This window comes from Hemicordylus capensis, chromosome 3 (genome assembly GCF_027244095.1).
Source record: "Hemicordylus capensis ecotype Gifberg chromosome 3, rHemCap1.1.pri, whole genome shotgun sequence".
In the NCBI taxonomy this organism is placed as follows: domain Eukaryota; kingdom Metazoa; phylum Chordata; class Lepidosauria; order Squamata; family Cordylidae; genus Hemicordylus; species Hemicordylus capensis.
Window position 1 is genome coordinate 205,566,038 of NC_069659.1, and position 26,959 is coordinate 205,592,996.

General features: G+C 41.8%; 1 protein-coding gene across 2 annotated transcripts in view; it reads left to right on the top strand.

The window, feature by feature from the left end:
- The first annotated feature begins 1,702 nt into the window (after window positions 1-1,702).
- Window positions 1,703-26,959, top strand: part of LRMDA (leucine rich melanocyte differentiation associated) — a 603,331-nt gene continuing 578,074 nt past the window's right edge. For both annotated transcript variants that reach the window (XM_053308782.1, XM_053308783.1), the window contains exons 1-3: window positions 1,703-1,756; window positions 10,737-10,868; window positions 17,181-17,315. In XM_053308782.1, the coding sequence (XP_053164757.1) occupies window positions 1,725-1,756; window positions 10,737-10,868; window positions 17,181-17,315 (299 nt within the window). In that variant the 5' untranslated portion in view covers window positions 1,703-1,724. The remainder of the gene's footprint in view (window positions 1,757-10,736; window positions 10,869-17,180; window positions 17,316-26,959) is intronic.

Sequence of the window (26,959 nt, forward strand, 5' to 3'; positions counted from 1 at the left end):
CACGCCTACTCACGAGGAGACCCCTGGAGAGGAGGTGAAAAGCTGCCTCCCGGCTCTAGGGGTCTCGCCAGCACCAATCAGCCCCCAGCCCCCACTGGCTCCGTCACGGAGCTGGCAATCGTGTGGGCAACCGATCCGGCCACCCAGGGCTCCCTCCCTGCTCACCCGAAGAAACTGGGTCTCACTGATCATGAGACCCGGTCTTCTGAGTTGAAGGATAGTCTTCAAGGGCCTCTGTATAGAGTGTATTGCAGTAATCAACTCTAGAGGCTACCACAGCATCACTTCAGGCAGCAGTTTTTGAAACAATTGTCACAGCTGCTTACTTATACACTTATAAAAGGACTTCCTTAGAATCCTTGCATGTGTAGAGAGAATCAAATGGAAAATTTTAATTTCACATTTACCCCACATAGCAGATATAAAGAAATGGGGCAAGAATGGCTCCAGAATGGGGGCAAGCACCTCCTCAGATAAGTAGTTTGCCCTCCACCCTTCCATTTCTGTTTAGAAAGCTAACACGTAGGACATAGCTCTCCCACCCATAAATGCACTTTGCCTCTTCTGTGCCCCCTCATTTTTTTTCTAATGCTACCACTGAAAGGGGAAGAGATTTAACGGAAAATGAAGAAAAGGGAAGATATTTGAGAGGAAATGGGGTAGTGGGTTTAATAAAAGGAGAAAGGGGAGGCAATAAAGGTGCTCTGCTTTAGGCAGCAAAGTGTCTTGGGCAGATATTGACTTCATAGTTAAAATAAAACAGCTTGCAAGGTGTGTGCGAAAGATCTTAGGGAGATATCCAGCTACTCAGGTTGACTTTTATTAGAGAATGTTTCACATATGGTTTACAAAAGCAACAGTAAATAGAATTTCCCGATAAAACACGGCCACATACTAACGAATGTGTGGTTGCAATGGTAGAGAGAATATAGCACTGTACACAAGTTTCTACGGGTTTGGGTAGAGTCCGGTTAAAAGAGTTCAGTGAGAGGAATATCCAAAAGGTCCAAGGGAGGGACAGATCCCAGCCTCACCTTGCGTGTGGCCGGCAGGGCCATGCCAGTCTTCTGCCAATTGCTGCCTCTGGGCATGGGTCCTTGACGGCGGAGGGTCTTCTCCAGGTCTAGGGGGTCCTCCAGGGGTGTTGTCAGCAGGAGTTCCTGGCATGGTCAGCCTCTGTGCTGGCATGGTTCGTTTAGCATGCAGATATGTTATAGATCCTAGTGAAGTATCTTAGAACCAAACTAGACAAGAAAAGGGAGCCATGTCTGTCCTATCTGCATATAAAGTGATATTCTTCCAATCCAGCTGCAGTACCAGAATGAGTCACATTGGGGAGAAAAGTCTCCACAATTACTGAGCCTAGCAAGATAAGGCAGTGGGTGGGGTGGGGTGGGGTGGGGGAGAGTTCAGTTCCCCTCACCTGTGTGAAACATATGTGAATGGGGCAGATCTGTGAATATACAAATGTGTTGCCTTTTTCACAGCTAGCTTGGCTCCTAATTAACATGCAAATGAGCCACAAAGGTTGCCCACCTTGCAGGCCATGTTGTCTGTTCTTTGCTTTGGTTTAGGAAGCTCACTTTACATCTTGGCTCGTTTTACTGTAACTGACAATAACAGTGCTCAGCAAAACAGGATGATGGAGAAACTGACAACAATAAAGGTAAACTCAGGAGAACAGTGTTCAAAGCAGGCGGGAAGATGCTCAGCCTTAAACTCTGATGTCTCTTGCTCAAAGTGGGAAACCTGACAGGTTTAAATAATGGATTATTTCTCCAGTGGGATTTGGTTTACTATTGTTAACGTTTACTTGAGCCAAAATGGAATCTTCATGTAGAATAATTAAGGATGGATCCAAATACATGTATTTGTGACGTGAAACAGAGTTTAGAATGTTTCAGTTTCTGTCATATGAAATTCTATAGGGTTTGGTCTAATTTCCACCCTGTGCATGGTTCTTAAATTCCAGCAGTGACTTTTGGTTCTACTGCATTGCAGTGCCATTCCTTCCTGGGAATTGTTGAGTGTCCTTTTGGAAAATATCACTTTTCCTCCTGCTAGTTTGGCTAATCAGTACAGGAGGTAGCTACCAAGAAATCATCTGGATAAATGTCCCCTACTGTGGATACAATATTTACAGGGTGAAATATCTTTTTCAGTGGTAGATTATTTGTGATAACTATTTCACACAGCCATGCTAAGGAGTGTGTTGATTTACTGTGCTGATTAAAAAAAAATCTAATTGTGTGAATCAGCTGTCTTGAGAGATGGCTATTTGCAGGGCTTCGTTTTGGAAACTGCTTTCAGAACCTAACTCATAAGGGGTATAGAAGTAGAAACATAGTAATTTTCCCCACTTCCCACCATGGAACTTGGCATACTCTTTTCTACCTCCTTTATCTTCTCCTCATATGAAAAAGGGGAGGGTGGAAGAGGAATTGTAGAGATGGGTGTAGAGTATTGGGGAGATGTTGTATGAAGCATCTCCACCAGATTCTGCTCTCTGCATTTCTCTTTTTGCTTCCACATCTCCACATTTCCTTTCTTGTTTTTCATGGGCAGCCCAAAACATGAAGGAGATGAAGTGGTGGGTGAGGGTGTGTGTGTGGACAGAGCTGGTCAGTGTTGGTGGCTGCTGTCACCAAATAGGTAGAGGAGGTGAAGGACAGCATGCATATGCCAAGTTAGGTGGCAGCTGTCTCAAAGAAAGAAATGGTGGTAATATGTATGGGTGTGTGTATGTGCCAAATAAAGTGGTGGCAGCTATCACTGCCACAAAGCAAAACGAGGAGGTGAGTGTTCATGAGGGAGGCATGAAGTAGGTGGCCCTTCTTCAGGTGAGATGAGGTCTTGGGCTGCCACCACTCAAGGCCACAAAAGAAGTTTCTTGATGCTTACAGAGGATTCCACCAATGTGAGATCCATCCCAAAAGGGCATACTCTTCTTGAGACTGGAGCCACTATTGGATTCTTTAAACCCAATTGCAAATGATAAATCCATCGAAAGGATACAGTCTCAGTTCTTTAGAGGCATTTGGGCTCATATAAACGGCCAACATTTCCACCCTACACATTTAAAGGGTCCAAATATTTTGAATAAAAATTGAGCCTGAGATTGGCCAAAGGTATGGCATCCCAATTGCTATTGTTTTCTAATAATATTAGATAAATTTCAATCAATGTGCTGAACAGATGGCATTATATACTGTACTGGTGAAACTGTGAGGCTCTTCTCATGCACAGCTGAACCCAGGCAAGGGACACCCAGCCTGGGTTAGGCTGTGCATGAGAAACACTGGGATCAGGTCCAATCCTGGCAGGCCAGCACCATCTAGCCTGGCTTTTTAGCCCCGCTGCTAGCCGAGTTTAAGGGAGCGAGCACTCCCTTAACCTGGGCTTGCTGCTCGTGTGCTAGCTGGGTGGTCATGTGTATGACCTCTGAGTTATACATCTGATTCTTATCTGAAGAAAATGTGGGGAAAAAGGAACTTACTATAATGTGGGCCTGTAGTAGTGTCTGAAGATATTGAGCAAGTGTACTTCAGCATACTGATACATTATAATCAGAAGATATATTATATCTCTAGATCCTGCAGCATTATTATTTTTTTGTCTGTAAAAGAAAAATTAAAAAGTTGGACAGGAAATAATAATATGATTGTTATTGTTGTTATTGCTGAGCTTCTATACCACCTTTCATTAAAACAATCTAAAAGCGGTTCACACAAAAGTTAAAAGAAAACTACAAAAATTACACAATTAAAATATTAGCTAGAATAGAAAAATACAGATCTGATTAAAAGATTAAAAAAACAAGCACAATAAAACTTGACAGCTGCTAAAAATGCAATTAACATTAAAACTAGAGAGTAGGCTAGGCATTCACGAAATAATTATTTTAAGTTTTACTTATGGATAAGATTTTGAGTAAAATTACTATTATTATTATTATTATTTTTACATTTATATCCCGCTCTTCCTCCAAGGATCCCAGAGTACTGCATACTTGAGTTTCTCTTTCACAACAACCCTGTGAAGTAGGTTAGGTTGAGAGAGAAGTGACTGGCCCAGAGTCACCCAGCTAGTTTCATGGCTGAATGGGGATTTGAACTCAGGTCTCCCTGGTCCTAGTCCAGCACTACACCACGCTGGCTCTCAACTCAACTCAAGTCTAAAATTAGAGGCAAGTAATCCTCCTTATGTTTATAGGTTTTTCAAAAGGTGGTTACCAGTTCACTCTTAAGTTGATTCTGCAAAACCATGACATAAGACCACAAATACTCCGTTCAATGTTTATTTTGTGAAAAGAAAATGTAATTTAATATTGTTTGTCACAAAATAAAAATGTGTTCATTTTTAATTTTTGTTTGTACAGTGAAAAATCTTTAACAATAATTACACACACACACACACACACACACTTCTTTTTGTGCTCTGGAGGAAGGCTGAGGCTGAAACACATCTTTTGTTCTATGCACTTGTTTGAGAATTCACCCCCCTTTTTGCTTCTTCACTTGTCTTGGTGGTGTTCCTCCCCTCAATTTGCTTTTATGCTTGTAACAACACATTTTTAATTTCTGGTCATAACTAATTGTTGTCAATAGAGGAAAAATCAATTTCAATAAATGTCCTGATGCTCTCATTTACATACAGTTAGTTGTGAAGGGTGATGGTGGTGGTTGTCATTTAGGAAGAGAAAGATGTCTTATTATGTTAAGTGGGGGGGGATCAACATATTCTGTTTAATATACACCTGTGTTGATTAGAGTTGCATGATGAGGAAATCCTATATCTGTCCCCTAGACTGGGTTCCTTCTTGGTTGAAACAGTATTCTTGCTTGCTTACTTTGAAGCACACAGACCAAAATTAGCAGCTCTTGCCTACTGGTATGTAATTAACTTTGTAACCAAATCTATTTCCAAAATTTCCACACCAGGTAGATGGACTGGCATACAGAACAGCATATAGTCAAGAAATTGCCACCAACCTTGTGATTAAAGATATATATTTTTTTTAAAAGTCATGAACAAATGTTAGGATACAGATAAGCTGGGGAAAACAGCACTGATTAGTAGAAAGGATTAAATGGTGTGTGTGTGTCGGGGGGCGGGGGGCGGGGAGAGACTATTTCTAGAGAACTTTCTGTTCCAAAGGCTTATTTTACTGTCTTGGATACTGAGCTTCTAAGTCATTGGGAGGGAGGGAGCCAGTTTGCCTGCTCAGCACACTGTTTTTGTAAGCTAATGAGGGCAAAGTGTGAGCCATAGGCAATGATGCTGTGATATTAGCTGTGACAGGGAGCTTGATCATAATTATCTTAACGAGGATAGGGTTAATTACAGTGGAAACTTAAAGTTATTTCTGTTGGAATCAGGCAGAGCTGAATGCGTTGTGATGTTTTGTCATTTTGATGTGACTTTGGAAATTGCATTGGAAATCTCTTGGCAACGTTTGCTCTCCTCCGGGAATGGGAGTGTGAGGCCTGCAATGAGGTAACCGAGATGGTACCTGTGGGTGAGATAATGGGCAGCTTTCATGTCATTAGAGCAGGGACAGATCAACCTGCAATACACTTGAGTGATGCTTATTAGCCTTCTAAACCAACTAGGGAGGACGGCTACCTGCCACTACCCCTTAAGCCTTTGGTGGTGTTCATGGTATTGAGCCTGTGCCTTGTTGCTTTTAATTCGTTAAGACAGACAGAAGGTTCTATGCTACAAACTGAAAAGGCTTACAGGCTTTCCTTGCTACTCCTCAGGTTCTGCAGTTTTAATAAAAGAAATATTCCAAATGCAGAAGTGAAAGCCCCTTCCTAATGTCCAGTAAAACAGTCATACCAATCTCTTGTTTTTGAATAGCTGCTCTCAACTGAACCTCTTAAAGTGCTCTACAAACACAGTTTGCTTTACTGTCCCCTGGGAATAAGACTGTAGATGGAACTGTTCCCTACTCACTAGCTAGGAAACTGAGGCACATGGACACTGTATGAATTGCCAGGGGTTCCTCGTGACAATTCTGCTCTGGAAAATGGAACGTGAATGTTTTGGCATGAACAAGCAATTCCTTATGTTATAGACTCAAATTAACTATTGGCTTCTATATTTTCAAAGGGAGAGTAGTCATTGCTCCTTTACCCCAGCATACCTTGCTGCTGCCTCAAATCTTTTGTAACCGGCAGGAACTCACCCAGTTAAGTCTACATAATACCTCTTCTTTCTGAGGCTATTCCCACAATCAACGGAAAGTGGGCTAAGGGAGCTTAGCCCGCTTTCCGTAGAGCATGGGAACCACCGGGCTCGTGGGCAAGCCTGGTGCTCCCAAGGCAGCTAGCCCGCCTAGAACACCCTCCCCTTAAATGAGGTTCATGGAGCAAGCACTCCATCAACCTTATTTCGTTGCTCATGTGTCGCTGCGGCATGCGGCAACACACGACTAGACCTCTGACCTCTGGCTCGGGGGTTTCTCCAGGATGCCCCGTGCACTTGCGCAGGTCATCCTGGAACTTCTGGGGGCCACATGGCCCCCGATCCCCCGCAGCCCCTGCCAGCTCCATGACGGAGCCGGCAGCCATGGGGGCAGCTGATCTGGCCACCCAGCTATGAGTGGCTGCTCATCTGCGGGGAGAGCGGGCTAAGCCCGGCTCTCCCCACAGGTGCTTGCAGAACCCCGTCAGGTGCTTTGCACATGTCTTAAGAATGGTACAGCAGATTTGGGCTTTTAATAGTGACCAGCAAAACTGTTTTCTTTTCCCAGGTGTGTGTGTGTGTTTGTCTTACATCCAGCCTGATGAAGAGTTCTGGGGAAATTCAAATCACTATTCCGTGTTGTTGTTGGTCCTATTATGCTACTGTCCCCATGTAATATGTCTCCTGGATTTTGGTTATTATTTTTAACTGAGACACACTAATGGGTCTGTTTCCAGCACCAATTCAAAGTGCTGGTTTAACCTTTAAAGCCCTAAATGACTTGGGACCAGGTTACCTGAGAGAGTGCCTTTCCCCATATGTGCTAACTTGGACCTTAAGATATTCTGAGGCCCTGCTCCAAGTGCCCCACCAAACAAGGTGAGGCAAGTGACTACTAGGGAGAGGGCTTTATCAGTGGTGGCACCCCATTTATGGAATAGCTTCCCCAATGAGGCTTGCCTGGCACCATAACTTTGTTCTTTTTAGATGCCGGGTGAAGGCCTTTCTGTTCACTCAAGCCTTTTACAATTGGGTTTTTGTGTGTGTGTGTTTTTAAGGTGGGGTTTTTTTTTGGTTCTGTGTTATGATTTGTCGTGTTTTATGTGTTTTTATTGGATGTTTTGAAATGTGGTGTTGTGAGCTGCTCAAAGAACAATTTGTTATGGGGTGGCTAACAAATACTGTTTATTATTATTACTGATATCCTTACATGACAAAAATGCTCAGATCTTTGCAGGTGTGAAGGAGGATTTTGTACACAATTTTCCTTGCTTCTGGCTAAAGCTTAGAGGATCATTGTGCCTCAGCCCTTAGTTTGGAAAGAAAGGGGATACCTCAATAGGCAACTCTCTGCCTCCTGTTCCAAGGCCTTTGTCCCACTTCATGGCATGTCATTTTGTTTTATGCCTCCCCTCCAGCAGTTTTGGATGTGTGCTTTATTCTTCTTGCCAGTTGCCAACCATTTGCAGATTCTCATGATAAGGGTATTATATTTGCATAACACAACTCAGGAACAATGTGTATTTCTAGGCTGACATAGACCAGAGCCCAAGCAATGCATATTCACAAAGGGGCTATTAACGTCCCATAAGGCTCTGTCCTACTGACAGGGTGGCGGCCTTCTCTGAACTCCCTTTGGCAAGCAGGAGGACCGGTTTTTTTTTTAATGGCAATAAACTGAAAATTGGATGTAATCCACCACTAACTATTTATACAGAGAGAACATTTAAATGAGCATCATCAGTTAAGCTTTATCATAAACCAAAGCTAACTATCAAAACTCCATGATGAGGCTGCAGTGCCTTCCCTTAGAAGGCTTATAGAAGAATGGGAGGTCAAGAATCTTTAAGAGAATATAGCTGAACCTCTTAACTAAGGCAACTATAATTCTGGGATAAGACTTCCAAAGTTGGCGTCCCTGCAAAATTCAATTCTTCTGTATTACTAAATGGTGCCAATTGGCGTTATTTTGGCAGGACAGTATAATTCAATACACTACAATCTGTCGTGCAGGGCCATCTTGGGCAGGTGTGGGTTTTATTTTTTTTTTATTTTGGGATTTGGGGAAATGACACATGGAAGGAAGTAGGAGCTGCTAGAAAGAAAAGGGGAGAGGTAGTTGTGTACGGACAAGGGAAATTGTGTTTGTGTCCCACTCAGCTGCGTCTCTTGTGTTTTGAGATCTTTAGAGTAAGAGTGCAATGAAGAGGCTAAGAGGCTATTCACGTGCACATGCAAAACTGGGCTAAGGGAGCCCACCTCGGTTTTGCACAAGCGTATGAACCCCCAGGATTGGGCCTGAACCCAGCAGTTACATGGTTGCAAACCCGTCTAAGTAGCCACGCTCTTAAACGAGGTTAGGGGAGCGAGTGCTCTCTTAACTTCTTCTTCTTTTTGGTCGTATGGCAGCTGCGGCTGCTTGCAGCTCACCAGATACTTTGGGCAAATAATTGTTTCTCAGCTTCAGCATTCCATCTGCAATGTAGTGGTGGCAATATTGATCTATCCATACCACAAAGGACTGTTGTAAGAATGGCTGAGATTATGAATTTCTGAGGAAGCATAATTAGTAGTTATGCTATGAAAGGAGAAGCCTGCTATAGTGTTTCCTTGAGGTAAATCCATATGACCTTTATGCATGAACCTTAACCTACCCATCAGAAAAATGGATCTTTTTAAATGAAATGATTTTTAAAATTTATTTATTATTTTATTGATTATATTTGTATACATCCCACTCAAATTATCTCTAGGTAGTTTATAGAAAATTCAAAATCAACAACTTAATTAAGGAAGTATTTTTGTAAGCAATTATAGCAATCCAACAGGGATGCTTTCAAGGCCTTTTCGAACCCCACCTCTCAGGAGGGAGTGCATTCCATAGCTTAGGGGCAGCAACTGAGAAGGCCCAATTTTGGGTGTCCCCCCCATGAGCTGGCAGCAATTTCAGGTGGACCTCCCCGGATGATCTTAATAAACAATGGGGTTCATGTAGAAGAAGGTGCTCTCTTAAAAATAACCCATTCCAATAAATACACTGTTCCAAAATGATTTAGAATCATCAAAGTTAAGGCACCACTGAGAAGCACAGAGTTCCACTGGTTATTTATAGCTCACTCAGCAGTGCCCTTATACTTTAGCTTGAAGGTCACGGGTTTGATTTCTCACAGAGGAATTTCATCTCCAGTGTTCTTGTTAAGGGACTGTAAGTTTTGCAGAAGATGAAGCACCACCCCACAGACAACCCATCAGATTTAAACGTATGGGATGAATAAATATTTGTTCTTCCCGGAGTGGGCCTGCACTGTACCCCCAGCACAGCATTTGTTGTGTAAACCCTAAAGAAAGATGTTAAAGATGGAGGGAATGATTCCCTTTAGTATAAATGTCATTGGACAATGAATAAATAGTGTAGACTTGCATCTCCCTTATTCATCACATTTTATAGAACAGCAAGGAGATAAAGTGATGATCCTTCCCAGTGGTAGACATACTAGCTCAGCTGTCAAGTCATGCAACCTCAGCATATCTCGAGGTGTCTGGTAGGTGAAGGAGCTGTGAATGTATGTGTGCGCTCCATATACCATGCCGGTCTTACTGGATTAGTGTGGAAGTTTCCCCACCCGATACTGCAAGAACTTGCAAAGCTATGCAATTAAGAGTTAACATTGAAACAGCAGCCCTAGCAAAATGACAAAGCCTGCTTTTTAATTCCTCTCTACTAGCTTTCCTAATTGGCTGCCACATTTCTACAAATGTCTCTGTGTTTACAGCCCTGAGAGCCATGCCAAAAAGATTCGACTTATTACTTTTAAATCTGGGGTTTGTGGGGGTGGGAGTGGAATGGTATAGCCATAAAGATTTGTTTCTGGGTCTGGACTCTGATTGGCATGACTCTCTAGCATTTTCTCTTTTGTGCTTTGAAAGAAAGAAAGAAAGAAAGAAAGAAAGAAAGAAAGAAAGAAAGAAAAGGCACAAGCCAGAGCAAATTAAGTGGTTAATAAAATAAAAATCACAGGAGGAGAAGGAAAAACTTCCCTTCATATATATATTTTTTCCTTGCTGTTTTATATATAGGGTAGCTGCTGAGAAACAATTCTTGAAGTTGTATTTATTATTGTTAGTGGGGTATGATATTTCATGGCAGAAATGATGGATGACAACTTAAATTTGTGTCCAGGGAATGAAGGTGAACTGTGACAGAGTTATTTATCTTGGGAATGGAGGTTAGGGTCAGGCGAGGCTGGGTGCCTGAAGGCACAAGACATTGACAAATTCATCCTGCAGGCCTCATATCTGAAGCCTTTTGTTTTGGGTCCTGGCTACTCACTAAGTAACCCCCATCCTTCATTCTGCCAGCATGTGAAGGATGTGTTGCTGTGCCGGCACTCCCCTTGCCACTAATTCTTGTCATTCAGTCTCCTGACAGGACTAAACCAAAACTCTTCCCGCTCCTTGAAAGGGAAGGTTAAAATATTTATTTCAGCTCATAATGGCCTCCCTGATTTACTGGAGTATCATTTTTCCCGGTGCCTTTGTCGTTGCAGGTCACTGGAAGGACTGGAGACATTTAGCGGCTTGGAAGAGCTGATCTTGGACAACAATCTTCTCGGGAATGACCTCCGGTTACCCACGTTACCAAACCTCCATACCCTGATGCTCAACAAGAACCAAATATCCTTCCAAAGGGTGAGGGGGGGCGGTGAGATCCTGCCAAATGTCAAATAATCCTTATGCGTCAGCCAAATTAAAGTATGTGAAATATCGTTCATATGCAGACAAAGCATTCTCTCTCTTTCTCTTGTCACCCAGAATACTTCACAGTAATTTATTACAGGTCATTCATAAATGAAATGCCTCGTTATATCTTCCTGTTGCTCCGTTTTTTTAGTGCGAGACCCAAGTTTATGGCTCTGAAGGAATCTTTGTTAATAGATTGAGAGGTGGAAATAACAGTTAGTTGTGCTTGGTAACAGAATCCAGCCTGCTTGGATTCTGTGGCAGGCTGACCTCTAGTGGAATAGTGTGTGCAGTGAAACAAGATAAAATGTTGGTTTTATAGACAGAACACCTCTTAAAGAAAAGACATCTTGTTAAATTTGGCAGCTGCAGTTGCTCAACAGGAACAGACAGGACTGGGTTAACCATTAGGCTAAATAGGCTCCCGAGTAGTGTCCCAGACAGGCAGAGGTCCTTGCTGTTTTGTGATCAGCTGAGAAGGCCTGCATGTAATAGGATGTTTCTTGCTTCCTGTGCTATGCTCCTTTAAAATGTTTAGCCTCTCTGAGCACAGCAACTGTTCTCTTAGCACACCACACATGAACCTTATTCCCCCTTGTTGGAAATGCTGGTAGACTGCATTGTAGGAGAGGCCATGACTGCCATGGGGGCATTCCTGACAGTTTTATTATTATTTATTATTTATTTGTTCGATCTCTAGACTGCCCTTACAGAATAGCTCCGGGCGGTTTACAAATACCACAAAACAGTTCAAATCGATCAATGATCAAAAACAGAGATTTTAAAATACAACAAAGCAGCTAAAAATAAAACAATTCAAAACCTTATAAAAACCTGATACATTAAGAACCCTTTAAAACCATTTAAAAGCCCTGGAAGGCCAGGCCGAACAGGTAGGTCTTTAGGGCTCTCCTAATTGCCAATGAAGAATTCAAATTACGGATTTCTGCAGGGAGTGCATTCCACAGTCTAGGAGCTTTTGGCTTCATTTTCATTGTTAGAAACAAAGAAACAAACAAAAAAGCAAACTCCTTTTTTCTATGTTTTGTCCAAATCTGGACCACAAAGCACTGCTTCAAAAGAGGTGGAGCCAGCGTCATACTGTTACTGGCTCTTCCATATCAGATCTAAACCTCTACCCTTGCAATCAGCCAGCATGCTCAGAGAAGCTGGACATTTTAAAGATCTTTTTCCCCCCGAGAATGGGCCAAGCAAACATTTAGTGGCTTTTTACAAAACAGGCCTGCCACCTGACTGACAAAATCTCACACCAAAGATGAGTATCTTTGGGCAAGTCAAAAGTCTAAATCAGTCCCTGTAAATTAAACCCTTATTTTTACACAGCCTCCAATGGTACTGATTAATAATAAGCAGTTATTTAGAGCTGTAGAGTTCAAGCACTTGTGTATATTAGTCATCCCTAGACTGACCATGTAAGGTACTTCAGTGGTGGTATCCCTATATTATCAGTTGTGAACTGAAGTAGAGATATAGCAAGTAAATAGCTAAAACAAAATCTGAACCAGGCACGCTGTGTCATTACTATATATTAGCTGCTGAACGCTGGGGTACTGTACAGAAAAAATTGATACTACTCATACTGGCCCCCTATTTTAGAGCTGAGTACCTTCCCTGCCAGCACCACCATAGCATTATGGGTTAGGGGTGTGCATGGATAACATTTCAAGATGCAATGTGGAACACATCCCCTGTCCCTTTAAAATAGAAGAGAGCACATGCAGAGGCCATGTGTGTTCCAGCGCCACATGGGGGCAGCTGGAGGAGAGTACCGCCAGCATGTGAAAATAGCTGAGAGGAGCACCACCGATTCAGGAAGTGGCAGTGAGCAGCAGAGGACCTGCTCTCCTCCATTTTAAGAGGGCAAGGGATATGTTCGAATCACATCTCAACATGTGATTTCTGCACATTCCTACTGTGGGTACTTGTATAGCTTCCTATGTAGCCAGCAGCAAGTGCTATCAGGAGTGCACTTCACAACCCCCTGTGATATCACAAAGGCTTCTGAGGCGCATGCACAATTCATGGTTAAATAGGCCCAAAATCGCAACCAATTGCTGTTGGTTTGCTGCTTTCATGCTATTTTAGGATATTTTTTCTCTATGCAATATTTCTTTTTATTATGCTTTCATATTGTTTCATGAAGTGTTGTCGGTTGTCCTGAGGATTCTTTGGTACCATGTGGTAGGATAAATGTTAAAAGGTTCATAAGACTGAAGCCTTGGTCCTATTACCATTGTTTTTAATGGGAGTTCAGAGCTGCCTCTGATTACATTTGGAGGCCATTGTGACTTCCTAAAAGTTAAGAAGAAGAGGAGGAGGAGACACTTTACATGCCTCTTGCATTACACGCACAAATATATTTGACCTTGTATTTGGAAGTAAAAGCAAGGATGTTCTGTCTGATGGCTTTCCATATTTGCTTGTTTGGCTACTGCAAGTAAGATGTAAATTAGAATGCACAAAGGGAAGAGAAGGTTTTAAAGGGCAAAAGTTCTCTTTCTGTCCTGTGCTGATGCCACTGCCCTTCAGTTATTGAGGTGAAGAAATGGGGTATATTCCATCTGCAAAAGATAACAAAGATAACAGGAAAACATAAATCAAAGTCAGGGACAAGCAGCATAAAAGACCTGAGCATTTAAGATAACAACATAATAATTGCGGTATACAACTACAGGCATGGATGGGGACCGGGGGCGGGGGACAAACAAAACTGAATTGTTAGTTTAAACCAGTAATTGCTGTCAATGTTTAGAAAAAGGATTATCCATACATGTAAGTAAATTTATTTATTGTTGTAACCATTGGTCAAAACATAACAAAATAGATATTTAAAAAAACCATTAAAAGAGAGCAAAACACATGAAATATACCATAAGCATAACAAAATAGGGAAAAGAGGAAGGGGTGAAATCTTAATAGAATACATTTAAATATAATAATGTAAAAAAACCTATCTGCAGTTACATCAGTAAATAAAGCATATAGAATAAGACTAGGTATCTACTGGAAAGGCCTAGTAGATATAAATCTCTTTCGAAGACAATAAAGCAAAGGTAGTAACTTCGTAACCAACATATGGAATTGCATCCACAAGAAGGTAGTTTAAACATGCCACATCTGAGCTCTTAATAATCTGCCTTTGCATCGTAAAAGGGGCAGTGTATGACCTAATGGATAATGTCCTCCACTTGCCCTGAACCACAAGGACCAAGATACTGCTCCACAGGGAATTTGCAAAACCTAACTTCAAGATACACTGAAGGCATGGTTTGAAAATGTAAGGTGGTAAATGCCTTCCTCATTGGTGCACAGGTGAATAGGAATATGCACGGAACCGGTTCAGAGGCCCTTTATGGGCCTCTGAACCAGTTCAAATGGCAGGCAGTTCAAAGGTGGGGTGGTTCTGCTTTAAGGATGGGGGTTAGGGCCCCGCCTTTGAGCCTCCCCCACCTGGTTCTGTGCACATCCCTACAGGTACTGTGAGAAACTTCTATATTTCTTCTGTTGTCAGTACCAAGATGAAAACTTATGAGGACTGCATCACAGTGGCATCTCAGCTAGCATCCCACTCAAGGAGCCAGTCTCTGATGTTTTCTCTGCTCCAAAACTTAAGCTACTGAGGGGCAGGGAATACCATGGCACAATATAGGATACCAAATCTGTCCACCGCTTCCCATCCATATAATACGTGTAGCAGAATTTAACTAAATGATGTTCCGGGAAGCTGTCTGATTTCTTAAAATACTTTAGCAATGCCAGATGTACACAGCCCTACCTCCATTCTTAGATAAGCAGCAGGAGTAGCCTGGAAGAGGCCCAGAATTTTCCTTAGGAAATTGTTTTGAACTATTTCCAGCTGAGCAGAAACTTTCTTATCCCATCCCCAGATCTCAACAATATACAGCATATGTTATATCACCTTCCCGTGGAATATTTTAAGTTCAGGAACTATTAACTGCCCCGCTTTGGAATAATAAATAAATAAATTAGCCCCCACAGATCATCAGGCAGTTGTTAGAGCAATGTTAAGGAGGTGTACCCTCCGTACAAGAGACTTATGGAAGGAAACACCCAAATACCTAAAAAGAAAAGAAAGAACATTGCTCTATTTGTTGAGCATTGATTGACCAACTGTGATTAATGTTTCTGCTGCCGCTGACTACCACTTTTGTTTTGTCATAATTAATCCTCAGTTTCTGCTTTTCACAATAATCAGCCAATCTAACTAACATTCTTCTAAGTCCGATCTCAGCATAAGAAACATGTGCCATATCATCGGCATATATTATCCATATATGTAAACTAAATTAAATATAATTTGATAGAAAGCACTCATGAACTTTCAAATTAATATGTATATTATATATTTTGGAGTGAATGTAGTATAGTGGCTAAGGGGAATGTCCCTGGTTCAAATCTCACCTCGGCCATGAGTTCTAGGTAGGCCCAGGCAAGTCAGAATGCTCTCTTTTTCCTCCCTCCGTAAGCAGAATGGTGCTAATAAAACTATCCTACCCTTTCAGTGTCATTGTAAAGATTGCTGAATGTATGTAAGTGATGTGCTTTTAACACTTAAAATGCATTATACAGAAAACAGAGTTATATATATGTGTACACCCCCCCGCCACAAACACACATTTTTGGTTTCATTGTTACAGAAAAACACTAATGTTTCCCATTTGTTTTTGTTTTTGTTTTTTTGCAGCTTCCTTGAAACTTGACCTGTTTCCTCCACAAACTGGATGCAAAACACTGCTTATAGGGAATGTCACAGAAAGATCCCAAGGGCTGTGCTTTTGAAGGCTTATGTGCTAGCATAAATTCAGGAAGGCTACCAAATGTTGGGAACAAAGGAGTTGTGCACTTCCCATAATATATACAAACTTTAACACTCAAATCTAATTTTAGGAACATTTTTATTCCTCTCTGGTTATAATAAAGCTTACGGTTGTTACTTCAATCAACAGCCTAGATCTGTTTTTTGCTGTGCTTGTAACAAAACTGTATCATACCCTGCAGATATATGTGGAGCGGCTACATTAAATTAGGTTTAGCACTGAAATTTCAAGAAAGCAAAATTCAAAGTGAATTTCCAAGTCCCTCCCAAAGTGAATGTGAGAATTTTCAAGGGAAGCCAGGCGAGATTCTATAAGGCAAGTGGAATTTCTTAGGGGGTAGGGATGTGCCCATACTGTGATTTGAAGATCGGTTTGGGCACTTTTAGGGAAATTAAAAAGGAGACTTTAAAGGGAAAGAGAGCAGGTAAGCACCAGCTTCCTGCTGGGGTGGCGTGGCACTGGTCTCCCAAAGCCCCGCACGCTGTCAGCACATACATGTCCAAACGGATACCATGTGCATGCTGAGGGCACCAGTGGCATGCCACCTTTTGGGGCACCAGTGGCATGCCACCCCAGCAGGAGGCTGGAAGGGGCAGCAGAGAGCAGGTAAGCACCTGCTCTCTTTTTCCTCATTGTCTCCTTTTTAATTGCCATAAAAGTGCCTGAACCACGTTTTGAATCATGGTTTGGGCACATCCCTATCAGGGAGTGTCTTCTTCCTTCATTAGATCCCTTTTACCCATATGATTACCAAGATTGTATGTGTCACTGGGCAAACATTTCAGTGGCAGATTTTAGTTTCCTTCCAGTCTGAAAATTAAAAATGTACTGAGCTGCAAGGTTCTTGAGGTAGTAGTAATTGGTGAGGCACTTAGGCCTGTGCACTAAGTGAGTAAATGCTGTGGTGACAACAAAAATATTTCAGCTATTGGTTGTGCTTGTGGGCTGTTGTCATTGGACTCCATTTTAAGAACTACTTTTTCCAATGGTCTGTAATATATTTAGTGATGAATGTACTGTGATAGCAACTGCTTGTTGCCATGTTGGAAAAGTTTCATGGCTTTAGCAATCACTAACCATTTCCCCATACAACATCTATCATTTTGTCAAAGTTTAATGTTTTGCAGAGAGTCATCTAGGAAATAAAAAGAGGAGAGAAGAATGAAAAAAAGCCAAGTTCTCTCATTCTCTGCCAAGAAACTGACTTGGATCTAGTCTCCTTTACCCTGGGAACAATTAATGTTACATTTTTCTAAATGCTGGAGTATATATAGTATGTATGTGCATGTGTGAAACAAATATATAAAAAGTGGTTGTCGGTTATTGCAGTGTGGTGATTTATAAGGCTTCTTTTTGTTGTTGTCAGTGAATCCTTAACTTTGAACACATAACAGAGCTGGAGACCCTGCTGGATCATTTGGTTGAAGTAGTGCCCGCCTTGGAGTACTTGAGCTTGCTGGGAAATACAGCATGCCCAAATGAACTGGTCTGCAAAGACAAGGATGAGGGAGACTACCAAAGGTACAGGTTAGTATCTTGGATTCTAATGCAGCTCTTTTTCAAATATTTAGTCTTTTTCAAATATTCAGCTGCCGGGGTCAAATGAGGAAAAAGCCATTTTCTGTTCATTAGAGGCCCTATTATGAAGCAAGATGAGTTGGCCTCAAGTAGTGGGTTATTGGAGCCAATTCAGGTTGCCAGATCTCCTGGAGCTCTGAGCATGGACATTAAGGGATGGAGCTGCTGAGACTGGAGCTGATGCTAGTGGTGCCTGGCGGGTGTAGAGAATGGCCTCTGGTAGATCAGGTCAAAACTCTGGCTGTGCCTCTGGTGCAGAGGCTGATGGCCATTGGGAGGCAATGTGAAGGCAAAAACCTCTCCAGCTAAGCAGAAAATAGCCTTTCCTCTTGATTCTGGCCCTTGATCCTAACGTTTTAGTCCTTCCTCTAGAAATACCAATTACAAGATTAAGCTCTTGAAGCTCTGCGGCTTGGCAACGCTATCCGGCATTAAGGGTGGCAGAATGAGCAATATGATAGAATCTGTTGGGAAGTTCTCTGATATAGACTCAGTTTCATGAAATGGCACCTCTCTCTTGACAGACTCAGATGTTCTTTGTCATGATTGTGCTAATTGAAGCATATAGACCTTACATGGAGGCACCAGTTCATATAACTGGTGTCTTTGCATAATTCTCATGGGGTTGCAAACCTATGCACTTCTACATAGGGGGTTTGCCAGGCAATCAGCAATCGTGCATTTAACATCCACTTGTAATGTCCAGGAAACCTTAACCATGGCATAACATTACACATTTCCATACCCCCTAGTCTGCATTTATTGGCTGCCATTTGTACTTGCACAATATCGTAAAACTGAGAGTCAGATAAATTGTCCCAGAGATTGGGGAGCGGAGAGTTCATTTTAAGTGGCAGCCAGACATGCAATGTAACAGTTCTGGACTCGAGTAATGCGAAATGTCATTGAACATGTATATCTGGATCGTCTTTTTTAGATACAAAGGTAAATTTAAGGGAAAAACTGTGATACATACTGTATATAATGAATAAAGCTGCTCCCAAGTTAAATCTGGCATAGAAGGTTGCCCCAAAATAACCTACCTATGAGCAAGACGAAATATTATTCCCCATATAACACACATGTATTCTGGGATGATGCATGAGAAAACTTTCATAAACATGAGACTTCGCTATAGCTTAGCTGCACATTAATGCCTTCAGTAAAAATATCTCTTAAAAACCTAAAAGGTTGGCTTGTGAGAAGATACATTAATTGGTAGTGGTGTTTTTTGTTTTGTTCTATTTTTTGCTAATGCAGCAGTTAGTTGAATTTGTACTCAGTAAGCTGGCAAACGCACAACCTTCTCTGTAGTGGCTATTCTATGTTCAGTCATACTTTTTTGAAAAGAATTTAAAGCTTTCTTTAGCCCAGATATATTTCCAGTAAGGCAACTTCTGAATTGTGCATAAATGTGTCATCTTGGCATTTGCTAAATGGTCTACAATATTTTCTCTTTGCCTTAACCCCGAATTTGAAAGCACATTGACTGTCCAGCTTACAAGGAACCTAATAGTGGTGTCGCTATGTAATTTTGGGACATTTTCACCATGGAATTGCTTTAAAATGAATATCTCTACAGTTTACTGTTTTTACTTCAAGTACATTTTTCTGACAATATGCCTCCTATTAATTATTTAAGCAAAAGTAGTTGCTTAAAGTAGCTATTCAGAGGCAAGAATCCATGGTTCATTTAGTGCTTTGTGGAAAAAAAAGTCTTGTTGAGTGACATTCTCTGTGGTTTTGTGATGTAATATTTATAATATGTCATACAGCCGTACATCAAAACAATCATATCTGTTGTTGCATGTCCATTTAAAGTGTTGATTTTTGTTTTAAGGGGGAAAAGACGGTCAAGATAGTTTCACATTGTGGCAAATCATTGTGCCAAAAATGTGAAGTGTTGAGATTTAGGAGTCTGTTGACAAATGTAATATTATTTCATTTTTACACTCTCACTTTGTTTTCCATATTATGCTTCGGTACTTCTCTACTTTGAAAAAGGATAATTAAAAACTAGTTAGGGCTCGCATTTGCAAGGTGGGGTGTTCCCTTTTCAGATTATTATATATATTTATTTCCATAATGCCAAGGCACTCTGGGTGGTCTATACAAATTAGATATAAACATTACAGCTCAAAGGTCAGATGTATAAAATTGTCCCAGAAGTAAGGTCTATGTGCTGGAAGAGCACATGGCTCTGGATTTCCCCCCATATATCTCAAAAGGCATTCTCTGTCCCGTGCTGACACTCAGAGGAAAATGTTGACAGAGGCAGGCACCATATCTTTTCTACTGAAACCTGCAGTAATACCCTAAGTAGGAGTTCAGCTCCAGTCTGGCAGTGGGAGCCGAGACCAGACTGGGTTCTGGCCTTGCTTCCTCAGAACTAGCCTTGCTGGGGCCAGGAACTGGGTCCTGCTTCTTCAGGGCAAGGAACCATGTCCAGTGCTGGCTTAGCCTCTTTCTGGTCGGACTCTGACTCACTGGTGTGGGCAGGGCTCATGACACCGCCCCTCCCTCCATCACCAGCAGAGCCGGGTTTCATTCCAGGTCCAAGAGATCACGGAAGGCAGGGTGGATTTTCCTGTTAGGTAGAGGTGATAGAGTTGATAACATGGGTGATCTTGAAGGGTCTGAGGTATTTATAATCCAGTTTTTTTGAGGGACAGGTGGTGTGGAGGTAGTATACTGAGTCCCCAACCTGAAGGGGGGTATCCTCCTACCTTTCTTATGCAGACCTTCTTTGGTCTGCATAATGCTTCTAGGTGTCTTTGGCCAGTTTCAGTTGTGTCAGGTCCTTCTGGATTGCCTGTAGCACTGATATGGATGTTTCTGCTGCAGGTATCCTTGAAACTGGGAGAATATCAAGAAAATATCAAGGTTTAAAACCATAGTTAGCAAAGAAAGGGGAGTAGTGACCTGATGAATATACAGCACAGATCTTTGAATCTAGCCTGTGCATAGGGATCTGTTTGTTACTGGGCCTTGATGAGCTGGGGTAGTTCTTCAGGCTGTGTAGTTGCCACAAAATGTCCCGTTTTCATGATGGGTAAAAAGGGTCTGGTGCTAGTTCTAGTAGGTACTCTGGCTTATGGGACAAGGCATCAGTCCTTCAGTTTTGCATGCTAGGTCAGTAGAAAATCTGGAAATGAAAGTGGGAAAAGAATAATGATCAATATATCTATTGTTGGGTCAGTTTCTATGCAGTCTGGAGATGTTCCAGGTTTCTGTGGTCTGTCAACACAAAAATGGAATGTTGAACTACTTCCATTTCTCAGTGCAACTTTAATGGCTAGAAGTTCTTTCTCCCATATTGTGTAATTCTGTTCTGAGGGGTTTAGTTTCATGAATAGTATGCACATGGGAGCAGTGCAGCTGTAGTCTTCATTCTCTGGGACAATACAGCCCCCACAGACATGTTTGAGGCATCTGCCTCCTCCACAAACTGGTGTTTGGAATCAAGGTGTTGTAAAATAGGAGCAGATGTGAAACTTTGCTTCAGGTGGTCAAACACCTGTTGTGCCTGAGGGTTCCATTGGAAAGGCTTGTTGTCGTTGCCTTTAAAGTGGGGGTCAAAGTGAAAAGCTTTGGAGATCTTTCTTCGTCTGGGGAACAGTCCATTCTTCCACAGTCTGAATTTTGGCAGGGTCCATCTGGAGCCCTTGGTGTGAGATTATATACCCCAGGAAATCCACAGAGGGCAAGTCAAAGGTGCACTTCTCTAATTTTGTGTATAACCAGTATTCCCAGAGACGCTGGAGCACTGACTGAGCAGGCATGGTGATTCAGAACCTGTCGCTGTGGGGATTCTTAATAGATTAATGTATAATCCAGGTAGACCACCATGAATATGTCTAGCATATCACAGAATATGTCATTCATAAGATGCTAGAAGATGGCAGGAGCATTATACAGCCTGAATGGCATCATGGTATATTCAAAATGGCTGTATCATGTACTAGAAGCCACTTTCCATTCATCACCCTCTTTGATGCAGACAAGGTTATAGGCTCCTCTCAAATCCAGTTTGGTGTAGATGGCTGCAGTTCGTAGGCGTTCAAGTAGTTCAGGGACCAGAGGTAAAGGACAGCAGGTCTTCCTGCTGATAGCATTGAGAGTTCAATAATCATTACGAGTCTAAGTTCTCCTGCCTTCTTTTGGACAAAGCATGTGAGGGAAGATAAAGGGAAGGAGGAAGAGGAATGGATGGAGTCACATTGGAGGTTCTTGCCAATGAAATCCTGTAATGCTTCCAGCAACTGGGCCCCTGGAATCAGGTCAATACTGCAATGATATGGGCGATAAGGGGGCAATATATCCACTGCCACAGGGTAAATCACATCCTGAAAGTCCTGAATATTTCTCAGGGAGTGTGTTGTCCAATGGTTTTGGCGAGGAGGCATGCAGGGCCAGTGCCCACGGTTGGCAGTATTGATGGCAGTGCTCAGAATTGAAAGCCAGAGTGTGGGCTTTCCAGGAAATTGCAGGATCATGGGTTGACATGGGTTGAATGAGCCAGGGAATCCCCAGTACCAGAGAGTAGTGTGGTGATTTCACCACACTGAAGGTCACCTGTTCTTGGTGTTCCTGGATGGTCATTTCTAAAGGAATGGTTTCATGGGTGACTGGTCCAGAAACAAGAGTGTGGCCATCAATGATCACAGGGCATGCTTTGATTTATATGGGAATGGAATATTTCCATACGGAGGAGGAGTCCACAAAATTACTGGATGCCCCAGAATCCACGATTGCGAGCACCCAAATGCAATGACCAGCTTGGTGGCAGAGTAAGATAGGTACTGTATGTTCAGTGGCGCAAAGCCCCCTCTGCCCTGGGCACTTCTGGCTTCATACCTTGCAGGTTTGTTGCTATAGGTCCTGACTCCCATCACTGTGGCTGGAAGTAGATTCCCCTGGATGCCTGCGTTTGCTGGTTTGAGGGGGCAGTTACTGACAACGTGTCCCAAGTCACCACAGTAAAAGCACAGTCCTCGCTGACGGTGCTAGCTCTTCTCTTCCAGTGTCACACAGGTTTGGGGTCTTCCGTGAGGCACAGTTTCAGGCTCACATACAGCTGTTGAAGTAGCAATTGGAGCAATGGAAGTGGAAGGTTGACAAGCCAGACTCTGAAGCTGAGCGAGATTCCAGGTGCCCTTCAATCTGAAGACTCCGATTAATTAGGTCTGAGAGCTTGGGAGGTTTCTCTACGCGGGCCAGTTCATCTAGGAGGTCATCCCTCAAGCCCTCCAAGAACTGATCCCACAAGACTGCTTAATTTCATTCTAAGTCCTGGGCCAGAAGGCGAAATGCCAGTGATATATTTTACAAGTGACCCTCGGTCCTGTCGCAGGCAGCCAATATGGTAATTGGCGGCCTCTTGTTTTAGCGGATTTCATTATGCAACATTTAAAACATTTCTCAAATTTTAATGTTTGAATGATATGAAACCCAAAAGTATTTGTATGTTTTTCATTGTGTGTGTTTGTGTATGTATTTACTATATATTATACTTTGCTTCCATGCATTGAAGACAGTTTACAAAATAAATTAATGTTTTACAACAATAGACATGTTACAAACAGGAACAGGAAGGAAAATAAGATATTTTTGTTAGAAATATAATATACTTTTGAGAAGATATGATATCAGTATTTTGAATTTTGTAAAATGTATAAGATACAAAACTGAATTTATTTTGTGTGTGGTTAGTTAAACCCATGAGTAATATTACTATTAATTATGAATAATTAGTTATTGTTACTAAGTATAATTGTATGAAACTACTGCCTGTGTTTATGGTTTATAAATGATCTGTGATCAAAATATAGTGTGGGGAGGGGTGTCTGTGGAGACAGATTCCAGTATTGAAAAAAGCACTGTGACTAGCATAACAGCATAAATGTCAAATAACCTCATCTGCAGTCTCTGCTTTGAAGATCCCCAGAAAGCAAAGGTCATGACCCAGAGATCAAAGTCACAGAGAGTCAACACAATAATTGCTGGTTGCTTGTCTTGTACCAGCACTCATTCTGTCGTGGGGGTCTATTGTTTGCTGTGGAAACATGTACCATATTATTACTGGGCTGTGAAAAATGGTCTGGGTCAGAATATATTGAAAAGTATTTTTAATATAGGTGACCTTGCTTATTTTTATCAGTGGGATAATTGTACAGAAGTGATCTGTTATTTAGTTTTAGTTGTGTTGTCCCCTTGAATTGCCAGGTACATATGGAGTCCACCTGTTTCAGTTCTTTATTCTCTTTTTACTGCTGGGCTGATCCGGCTCCTACCAGCCATGGATGGTGATGGTGGCTGGGTCGTTTGCTTCTTTCTGTGAACTGTCATGCACAGTTCATACTAATATCTTTATCCTATATATATGATGATAATCCCAGGTACATGATTGGGTGGGGTAGGGTCTTTCTTGTGTAGTCTTGGAATATTCACCATCCCTCAGCATGACCTACTGCACAGGGCTATTGTGAGAAAAACCTGAGATCCTTGATAGAATACTACTAGTAGTAGTGGTAAAAGTAAAGTGTGCTGTTGAGTTGATTTTGACTCCTGGTGCCCACAGAGCCCTGTGGTTTTCTTTGGTAGAATATAGGAGGAGTTTACCATTGTCTGCTCCCTCACAGTATGAGTAGTAGTGGTAATTTTTCTACTATATCAAAAGTTTTCAGAATAGTTGCTGTCAACTTGGTAGGCGCTGTGCAGGGCAATAATGGCTGAGAGGCATGGCAGAACCTGGAGAAAAGGGTCACAGGCAAAGGCTGGGGCAGAGAGGCAACTGATGATGATGATAATTTTTAGCATTTGTTTAGCACTTTTGAGTGTTCAAAGTGCTTTGGACATAATCTGGAAATAATCCAGAGATGCAAGTTTTGGGCAGTATAAAAACATGTTACACAAACAAACAAACAAACAGCTGTGTAAGGTCTATATAGAGGAGCTAAAGAAGCCAACTAGTATTACAAAAGCAACTAATTAGTATTAGCATCAAAATCTATCACTAGCAGGGTCTTTCCTTCCAGTCAAGTTGCTTCCCTCAAATCGATGAGATACATGATGATTCAGCTAGGCATTCATTGCAATATCAACAGAAATTTTGCCAGTCCCGTGTGTTACTCTGAAAATACACACCTTCTGCCTTGTCAGGTCAGTGTTAAAACTACAAAAACAATGTCAGCTGTATGGAACACTTGACAAATTGCTAAATGAATTCTTAATCTCTATTGTCATCTCTACTTATTTAGTGTTGAAATAACATTAATGGCATTATGTTTCTTCCTCATGTTCCAGTGCAAATGTTTCTGCCAGCAGCTATGCATCCCTGGTTACAACCACTCCAGTTTATTTAGTTTTTAAAATGCATGTCCTGGACAAAAAAAATAATATTCAAGACCACAGCCAAAGGACCAAAAATGAGTCTATACTAGCCTCACCTAGCTCTCTGCTACTTCCACCTTCATAGGTGCTGTGTTAAATACATATGTAACTATTCAGGTTGTGTGTGTGTGTGTGTGTGTGATTGAGGTTAATTTTCAAAAGGGTAGTTGTGGGCCCAGGGCACTAATCTTTTAGGTCCCTAGCAGTGTCCCTGTCTCGAGGTGGGGTGGGGGGTGGGAGATAGTGAATGGTTGAGTTAAAAAAAAATTAAAAACCCTCCTTTAAAAACTTCATATAACATCCTCCCTCTGCCTAGCAAAATTGATTTTAAGAAGGGTTGCAAAACAATTCCTAGTCTGGCTGGCTTTTGGCTAATTGGTTAAGGACTATAGGCTGAGTAGAATGAGATAGAAATCAATGGATTTGTTGTATTTGGTTTTGTGTCTGTCTGGTTATGTGTGTGTTTTCTTTTTCTTTTGTTGTAGGGTCTTATACATTGTGTGCCACTTTTAACTTGTGGGAAAGCAGCCTATAAATGTTGTCAGTAAATATTTTGGCCAAACAAGATCCTCCACATTTGCTTCAAGATTGATGAGAACACCCTAACTTTTGACATTAGAAAGTGCTCCTGAATGTAAAAGTTAGCAAAGGTTTGAGCACTAGATGTTGTTGATTTTATTAATTTATCATATTTCTATGTGCACCCCTAGGTGGTATACATAAGTTAAAATACAATATAAAAATAGGATACAATGATTTTTAAAAATTAGGATATAAAACCAATTAAATGTAATTAATAGCCTGAGAATACAGGTGTGTCTTAAAGGTCTTTTTACAAACAACCAGAGATGGAGAAACTCTGATTTTAACAGTGAGTGCATTCCAGATCCCTGGAGTAGCCACAGAGAAGGCCTGGTCTCAAGTAACCACCAAATGAGCTGGTGGTTGCCGTAACCAGACCTGCCCAGACTATCTTAATAGACGCACGGGTTAATGACAAAAGGAGGTGGTCTCTTAAATACCCTAGACCCAAGCCATTCAGGTCACCAGCACTTTGTATTTCACTCTGAAACATATTGGCAGTAGTGCAGTTCTTTTCAGATCGTGTTATATGGTATCTTCGGGTTATCCCAGAGACCAGTCTGGCTGCTGCATTCTGCACCAAGCTGTAGTATCCGAAGTACATACAAAGGCAGCCCCATGCAGAGTGCATTACAGTATTCAAGCCTGGAGGTTACCAGCATATGTACCATTGTTTTAAGGTCATTTCCCTCCAGAAATTGGCATCACTGAGATATCAACTGAAGCGGATAAAAAGCGTCCCTGGCTGTTTCCTCAACTTGAGAGACCAGAGAGATTTTTGGATCCTGGAGTACTCCCATGCTACATACTTCTTCTTTCTCGGGGAGTGTAACCCCATCCAGAACAGGCAGATCTAAACCATCTTGTGAGTTCTTCCCCCCCGCCCCAGTCAGTACCTCCATCTTATCTGGATTCAATTTCAGCTTGTTATCTCTTATCCATCCTATTACCGTCTCCAGGCAAGCTTTCATGGAAGTTATGCCATTACCTGATTAAGCTGATATAGAGAAATAGATTTGGGTGTCATCAGCATATTGATAACACCCTGCACCACATCTCCTGATGATCTCTCCCAGCAATTTTATGTAGATGTTAAGGAGCAATTGGAGACAGTATGGAGCCTTGCAGAACTACATACTTTAGTTCTTGCTTTTCAGAGCAGCAGTCTCCAAGCAACTCCATCTGGAATCTACCAGAGAAGTAGGAACAAAACCACTGTAAAAAGGTGCCACCCAATCCCACCTCGCGTAGATTACCCAGAAAGATACCATGGTTGACAATATTGAAAGCTGCCGAGAGATCCAAAAGGATCAGCAGACTCATGCTCCCTTTATCAGTAGTCAATTGGAGATCATCCATTAGGCCAAACAAGGCAGTCCCAACCACATGGTCTGCCCGAAAGCTGTTTGAAATGGGTCTAGATAATCTGTATCATCCAAAACTGGCTGGAGCTGAGAGGCTACCACCTGCTCATCACCTTGCCCAACCGTGGAGGATTGGAGTCAGGTCTATAATTGGCTAACTCTGAGAGATGCAGTGCAAGTTTCTTCAAGAAAGGTCTAATAATAGATTCCTTAATGCAAGGAGGCATCCTGCCCTCCCTCAGAGAAGTATTTATA